General features: G+C 29.2%; 1 protein-coding gene across 4 annotated transcripts in view; it reads left to right on the top strand.

Annotated features, from left to right (window-relative positions):
• The window catches only part of LOC108908815 (globin), a 91861-nt gene that overhangs the window by 69921 nt on the left and 13128 nt on the right, over positions 1–8812 (top strand). For 2 of the 4 annotated variants that reach the window (XM_023455124.1, XM_018712957.2), the window contains exon 2: positions 6504–6696. In XM_023455124.1, coding sequence (XP_023310892.1) covers positions 6536–6696 — 161 coding nt within the window. In that variant the 5' untranslated portion in view covers positions 6504–6535. Of the gene's footprint in view, positions 1–1267; positions 1378–1424; positions 1773–6503; positions 6697–8812 lie in introns of those variants that run through there. The other 2 variants (XM_018712959.2, XM_018712960.1) reach the window with 2 other exon arrangements.

The following is an 8812-nucleotide window of genomic DNA, read 5'->3' as shown; positions in this document are numbered from 1 at the left end:
ACTGGAAAAAAGCGCCTGAAAATTTGTCGGACAAGGTATGGACTACGTTTTTTAGGCAATTTTTAGTAAGTTAAAATGAAAATTGGGTGTTTTGTAATCGGAAAACCATACCGCGCTAGAGCGACATGTTGGAGATGTCGGACTCGACAATTGCGCCCTCTATTTTGTCGGACAACCCAATTTGCTTCTTATTTAACACATTTTCTTTTAATTCAAATAAAAAATTTGAGTGTTGTAATCACAAAAGAGAACCCGCCCAGAACGACAGGTTTAAGTACTCGCAGTGCGGAAAAGCGCCCTTCCCATATTCTAAAAATTTTACAGCGTGGTAGACTCGTTAAAACGAAGCGATCCTGACTGTTTTCATGACTATTGTAATCAGTTCGAAAAAAGGTCGCTGGCTTGAGGACTATTTCTACAATACTGAGTTTTTCGAAATTTAAAATAAAATTTAGAACGAAAGAAATCCTATACATATTTAGATATTTTTTCGTTTTGAAAAACAATTATGAATCATATTTTGAATGTTCCATTTGCACTTTTTCTCTTAAAATTACACAAGAAACACTTCCCAGGAGTGTGACATGGAATTAAATAACACCTTGTATACGTATGTACCAGTCAATTATAGGTAAAATTTGATCAATATTGGATTTTGTTAACAGCTATGAAAAAAAAACAGTTTTAATTTTTATTTTATTTTGAAAGTGCTGTGGCTTCTTCACAAGACATTTGAGGATGAGCTCAAAGATATTTTTTTTTTATTTTGGTGATTATTATCAGCATTTTTCCAGTGACATACTGGGCAGTAGTAAATAGACTTAGATTTTTTTATTCAAATTCTGAATTGATTTCTAATGCACCTGTTGAACTGGTAAGAAAGTTAAACAAAAACCTTATTTTATGGTCTTTTACGTCCTGTATCTGCATATCTGCTCAATTAGAAAACATTCTTGAAAAGCATTTATAGAAATCTTGGACGATTCCACTATTCAAAATATATTATACTATTTTCGAAACGTTTCATTTAGTAACTTCAAGAGGATATATTTATACAATATTTTTATTAATAATAAATTTTCATTAACTACTGGTAATAAAAATGTATCTATCCGTAGATGAAGGCATATTTTATGCATTCCAGCTTTTAGCAGCCGTAGACCATTTACCTCATCCCACTTGTTGACATTCGCTGTAGCCCAAATCTATTCCAGTTTATATATAAATCTAGAATACAATTTCCGGTCAGTTCGATTTTCGTCCAGTCCGAGACTGATGGTAAGGCGTTAATAAATCGTGAGAATCACTTCATATGTCGTAAACCGTTAAGCAAGTCTGGGGGAGCTTCCCATCATCCTACTGCTGGTGCGAAAGCAGGTAAAACAGTCTTGGTTGTTCCTTGTTATCTCTCACGTGGCGGAGAATCCAATCCGCCTGGTTGTTTTGCATGTAGTAAAGCTAGTGTGTCAAATTATTTTGACCTCGTCTTAAATTTATTTACAACTACAGCATTTTATTGTCGGTTTCTATATTATATTTCGCACATATTATAACGTTCATAGACTTTATTAAATATATGTATGGTATTACTATGCTGTGAAGTTTCAAATAACGTAACGTGTATTGTGAACTTTTGTGCTAATAAAATATGTTGTGTAATGATGCATTTTCAAAAGTGTAACTGACTAGGAAGAGCAAAATAAGATAATAAAAGTAATGAAGAACCAATAAATATGTGACAAATATCCAACGCCAAAAAATGTTTTGAGAAGGTACAACCGATATTATTCCCAGCTACGATCTAAAAAACAAAAAATCAATGACAGTAACTTTGGCAAGCAGGATATACAGGGTGTTCCCGTTTTAACAGTTGATTTTGAATAAAAAAGTTCATGTGAACATAGGCCTAAATCGTTTTATAACCGAGATACACGGTATCGAATAATTTTTTTTATTTAACTTTTTTGTGATATCTAAAAAAATCAGTAAGTACTAACGAATCTAAATTGGGTATGTGTAGTGGTAACAGAATGTCCTTTAAAAATGACCTACAAACGATTCACTAAAACCACCAGTGGCGTGGTAGACGTGCAGTCAGTGTCCTTTTTTAAATAGAATTTCTACGCCTATGAGTTTTTTGAAATTTCATGACATTTTTAATGTCGCTGATCAATTTTAAACGAAAAATTGTTCCTGCTAAATTAGCATAAAATAAAAGAATTCTTAGTAAATGGTGTGAAATCATTTAGAATTTGAATTTGAGTGAATGAATGTAATAATCCATATTAATCTAAACAGACTTTCACATTTTTGACATTGTCGTTTGAAAATTTAATGATTTGTTTTTGTAAATCTTTTATTTAATATCCACAAATATTCACATATCTATCTATTGTGTATTCATTCATTCATTCATTCCGAGAATATATGTGTCAAAGAGGTGACGTTATAAAATTATTTAAATATGTTAGCTGTTTTTTTTTTCATTAATACGATTCGGGAAAGTTGAATCGTTTTTTGAGATAATTAATACATATAGGTGATATAAATATGTTTATTATATATTGCGGGTGTATTTAATTTATGGACAATGCGCTAGACCGCAGAGTAGTTGTTTCCTACAATATAATTAGTCGTTAATTAGCTTGCTTTGAAATTAGCTTTTAGCATACCTAGCATATTGGTGCGAATTTTAGGAAAATTTTTAGATTTGATTTGATTAGCTTAATATCTTTTAAATTAATATAAAACTAGCTAATATTAAAGTCGTATAATATGGGTGTTATTCAAATAATATAGCGTTAGCAACTGTAACAATTAATAGTTATATTTAGGATTAAAAAATTACAGTAAATGATCAAAATTAAAATCCATGCGATAGTTGGTATCTTTTTCGCAGTGTCAAAGGCGCGCTTTTAATAAAATATTTCTATACGCCACTAATATTAATTTTGTTACATAAATGGATTGTCAATTTCTATTTTCTAATTATGCTTTTGTAGATTACCTCATAAAAAATCAAATAGAGTTAAGTTTGGAGTGCATACAGGCTACTTTATTGTTCCAATTGTGCCGACTAATAAAAATGAAATGAAAAAATAAAAGTTTCATTAAAAAATTCAAAACACAATTTTTAGTCAGTCAGAACGTTGAATAAAATATGTTTTATACGATATAGCTCATCCAAAGTAGTATGAATAATGTTACCGATGTACCTACGACCCAAAATTAATTTCGGTGACTTTCGACGACTTTAATTCTTAAAAAAGTGACTCGGGGTTCAAACATATTAAAAATTTCTTTGAAAATTGTTTATATTACAAAAATTGTTTCGAACGTGAGTCAATACTCCAGTTCCTGTTATCCATAAATTTCATTGTTGAAGGCGAAATTTGATAACTTCGTTAGTGTACAATTTCTGGTGATCAACAACACTTCAGTTACCTATGAATAAAACAATAATAAAGTAATGCGATTATATTTGCATGAAAGTAACACAAAATAAAGTGTTACATATTTTTTGTGAAACGTAATAACTTTACATCAGTAAATGAAAATACGAAATAACACATAGGGAAAATGGGACACCGATAAAATTATTATAACATTTACAATTGAGACATAATATAAATTAGAAATAATCTTAAATTTATTTGTTTCGTGCATTTGTTATGAAAATTTAGTGAACCATATCGTAACTAGAACAGACGCAATTATATCCACTGTTTATCAAATGCAAAAATTACTGAAGTTATTCCTAAATTTGATAAACTGTACCTATTCCATGAATTCGTTCAAAAGAATAATTGTATATACAGGTTAAGCCATAGCGCGTTATAATTTTACTACTACTATAACATTTAAAAACCGACAGATAACAAATGGAAAACCTATTTCAATTATTTACGATTTCGGATTTATTTCCTGAGCAAATAGTAATCATTATTCGTCATTGTTTCAATCTGCGTCAAAAACAATTGAAATTTTAAATCATTCAGTCTCCGAGGTCTCACAAATGTGCAAATTACTATTAAAATATGTAGCATTTATTTAAGTATGAAAAAATAAATTTGTGTGTCATATAGTAAAAATAATGTGGAGGTGATTATTTTTATAATGAGCTCAAAATAAAACAGATATAGCTTCTAAAAGGTTTATATTTGAGCAGTCTTGTAAGTATTTTTTAATGAATTTTAATGATTTTTTCAAGAGATTTACTTTAGATCTATAAAGGTATATAAAAAAATTTGTATCGACATTTTACAGCCTATAATATTCTGTCAGTCCAAATCAATCAAATTAATCTAAGGGGGATTTTTTTACAAAGAAAACATCTTATTTTGGTTTGTTTTGCAGATAAATTTATTATCTAGGTTCTCTCGAAACAAATAAAAATATACAGATAATTTCATTTAACAAAGGTAGCTCACTCTAAATGTTTATATTTTTTTTACTATTGACAATTTATACATAAATTAGTTTATGAAATCCAATCGTGAAATTAGACAAATGTCAATCACCAAATTCGCAGACAAATAGATTCAGAAATTTCTTTTTATTCACAATTAAAGATGTTCAATTTTAATAAATTTACACTAATTTCTTAGTACTTAGTTCTATTCGAATTCAACAAGAGGAAGTTCCTATTTTTATATTTACAATGCTTGGTTGTATGTCTGGTAGGAGTAGTGCACCTATACGGATAAAAAAAAATTGCGACATCTGTAACAATTTAAAATAAAATCCTCTTGGAATAAATCTATAATAATATGTAGATAACACTCCCAAAAAAGTGGCAAGACTTATACACCCAAAATTCTTTATTAATGCAATGCGAATGATTTTATAAATTATAAGGCTGTCAAATGCTTCTAATCTTATTTTCGAAATTTTTTTAAATGTACTTGAAATGAGTTAAGTGTAAAATGTTGGATAGCTATATGCAGTGATAATATTTAATAAAAATAAATTGAAATAATCGACGAAATAAATTATTACTGGTGTTAGTGCAACTTTACCAACTGGGATAAATTGTTCTATTAATCTAATATTAAAATGTCCATAACGTATGGCATAATACGGCATTACAAGAAAAAAAACTTATATATACTCCACACCTTTCAAGATGCATCTTTAATATTTACAAAGATTCTCTATTGAATTAGTTCAAATGACATATTGAAATGGTTTTTAAAGCAAATTGCACCTTTATGAAATACATATAAAGACCTATAAGAAATACCGTATATTGATATTGGAAATAGATTGTGATATTAATAGTCCAGGCGATATCTGTTTCAAAGAGTCCATATTTGGGTGAATCCTATATCCACGGAGATTTTTGGCTCTTTTTTTTCAAAATCTGGATTGCAAAATTATTATGCAAAATCTATCGAACCGATTTTGATGAAATTTGGTGTGATGATTCTACATAACATGAACTTTTCTTGAGCCAAGTATGAAGGTCCTAAAAAAAAATCCCAAAAAAGTAATGTTTTTTAACCCCATTTTTGGCGATTTTTTCGATTTTTACAATAATAATCATGATTCATTCGATTTGTAACTAGTCATATTTTGTAAAATTTAATTACAAACATTTTTTCCTCTTCCATTCTCGCCTAAAATCAACTCTTGAAAAGATACATAATTAAATAGCAAGAAAAATATGACATTTTTCGAATTTTTTTAACATATTGTGCCGCCGAAAGTTAAGCCCACGTTTTTTTATGCGCATAGAAAATCTTCATTTCTAGTGATATTTGAAAGCCAAAAAGCCAAAAATCTCCGTGGATATACGATTCACCCAAACCAAAACAGATACCGCCTAGTCTATAATGCGTTCTTCATATACATATGGTAAAGACAATTGGTTTGATTGATCAATCACAATGTCATGATTCACTTAATTCATTAAGTAAAAAACTGTACTTATTTTCGAGTTTGATCCCCTACTGGTGGTATCTGATGATCATGAATAGTGAATGTTTTAGGAAAAGCGTCTAAGAAATAGAAAATATCTATCAAAAGTACCTATGAAATTTTCTTCGACATCATTTCCTAATTCCGACGACATTGATTATATTTTGTTTAAATTTTACATCTAATTAAGTACTATAAGAGACACGTTTTTAATTAAATACTGTACGAGGATCAAACTGCACCAAGCTTGAAGTTTTTATCTAGAATTCTAATTCAGATTAAAAATTATATTTCTCACTTCATACTTATTATAATACCCTGCACACTTGAGAGCAAATTAATATTAAAGGAATATTTCAAATGACTACGTTTTATTGAAAATCCTTATACTTATAACCAAACATCCCGCAATAACACAAAATTCAGTTCAATTTAGTCTTGCTTCTAATGAAGTATACGCACTGGTTTTTATATACACGGTACATTGCACAACTTTCCACGAAAAATAGTAATTTAATTACTACTTGTTATCAAATTAGCTTCTAATCAAATGATAAGAACTGTCACTTAGTTTATTTGTTTAGCGATATTGTACCGAGACATCAGTTCGCGCGCAATGGGGGTCCTGTGGAGTTATTTAGGATACGGAACACAAGGCAGGACAGACGATCCGGATCCTGTGACAGGGCTGACTTCTAGAGATCGTTACCTTATCAAGAGCTCCTGGGCTGGACCAAGACAGAAACCGACAGAGAGCGGGGTAGCTCTTTTTCTTTTGTAAGTACGAATTATTATTGTAAAGGATGGTTAAATTTTTTAAACTCTCTTGAGGCACAGGTAGATTATAAAAAAATAAGTTTGTTATGATATACTATTTAAAAAAATTATTTATATTTTGAGATACGGGATGGGATGTTAAAGTTTTATTTAAAATCAATCTCTTTTGTATCTATAAAGGCACATTTTCTAAAAGTTTTTGTTTGTTAAAAGAATCGAAACAATCCCTATAAGGCATTAATTTTTCCTCATTTAATAAGAATTCTGCCACAGCTCAGTTCATAGGGTAGGTAGTGATTTTTTTGTTCTAGAAATAAAGTATTTTCAGAGAGAATTTATCAAATTTATTATTTTTTCAAATAAAACAGTATACCAACATCATTTCATAATTATCATCATTATTAATTGATTTTCAGTGGAATGTTATTTATATAAACCTTAAAATATTTAAAATACTAAAATAACATTTCACATAGCAAATGTCAAATTTTCTATGGTTGAATGTAATAATAGAGAAAATGCTTTTTGAAAAGAATGCATATCTTCCTATGGAAGCGACTGAAGCGACTAGATTTTAATTAAATAGAAATTAATTTTAGTTAATAACATAGTTGTAGACAAAAAATGTATTTCTGCAACAGCCAAAAATAGTACATTTTGTAATGAAATTTGCTTTTTTCAATTTTTAACTGATACTGCAAGAAACAACTCTGCGGACTAATGCCCCGATCAGCATTGAATTATATCCATATTATCTAGCAAACGGCTAAGATCATTCATCAGCAGGACCACCAGACATTTGAATTTATTTGTTCTCCTCAGTATGCTGCAGGTGATGATGAATAATCCAGCTATTTTTGATAACTTAGCTACAGACATGGAGTAAGTATGTGTGAGATATAACAAAGTGCTACATCCATGACCATATTCACTCGACCTGTCTATCAAAAATTGTTGAAAAAATATTTTTCAAAAACGAAATGCTATTTTTTCGGCTCAAAAACTTCTATTCAATATGAAATGAACAGCCCAAATTAATAATAGCTTGTTTAATCGTTTCCTTAAGAGCATGTCATTTACTTATTATTATTTTCAAGCAGCATTTTAAAAAGAAAAATAATATTTGTAAAGTAAAACGCTACAATTTTGTATTGGGTTTTAAATATTTTTTGGTTTTGTACAAAAAAATTGAGTTAATTTCAGTGTCTCAAAAAAAAAGACTGGACACATGATCTACAGGAAAATATTGTCTTATTTTTTTATATTTCATTAACCTATGAATTTATAGCACCTTATTTTCAAAACTCTCTGTATATGTAGAAAATATTTTGGGCACCGCATCCTTAGAAAATTTGCGACAAAAATATTGTAAATCAATCAAAACTAATTGGTTTATTAGTTATATTTTAATGTTCAAACTAAATATTATATAATACCTAACATTAACTTTTCAAACAAAAAAATAATAGTTAATAATAATTGGAAAATTCTATGGCAGTACAAAACAAAATTAAATGAGTCTCAAATATTGTTTTTAAAGTAACCAGCATAGTACTCTGCTGTATATTTAGAAGTCTTTAATTACAGAATCATAAAATTAATTAAAAGTGATTATATATAATTACTTTTAGACAAGGCGAAATCGGCAGCTTCGTATGAAAAAATTAGTGGATTCGATTTTTTGCAAAATCACCTCCGTGAGATGTCCCGGAATGAGGATCAAAATGTTACCGGCCGGTAACCTGGTCACAATTTTTTTAAACTAATTTTTTTTAAACAAATTGCAAAAATAACTTGTTTTGCTCCGGAAAAAGTTTTATTAGGTATTTCGGGGTATTCTAAACAAAATAATTCCTATGCACTATGCTCCTAAAATCAACGGTTTCTGAGTTATAAACAATTTAATGTGCGAAAAAATGCAAAAACGGCCATTTTCAAGACTCAAAAACAATAACAAAAAAATCAAGTTTTTGATGTTACTAAAGTTTAAAAGTAATCTTTAAACATCCCTTGACAAAATACCGAGGAGTTATTTGGTGTAATTACATTGCAATGCGTATTATTTTACCTATTAACAATATACATTTTGACTTGCGCGCCGCGCCGCTCGGGCACT

This window comes from Anoplophora glabripennis, unplaced genomic scaffold (genome assembly GCF_000390285.2).
Source record: "Anoplophora glabripennis isolate ALB-LARVAE unplaced genomic scaffold, Agla_2.0 scaffold274, whole genome shotgun sequence".
Lineage (NCBI taxonomy): Eukaryota > Metazoa > Arthropoda > Insecta > Coleoptera > Cerambycidae > Anoplophora > Anoplophora glabripennis.
This window is presented reverse-complemented; position numbering and strand designations above follow the sequence as displayed.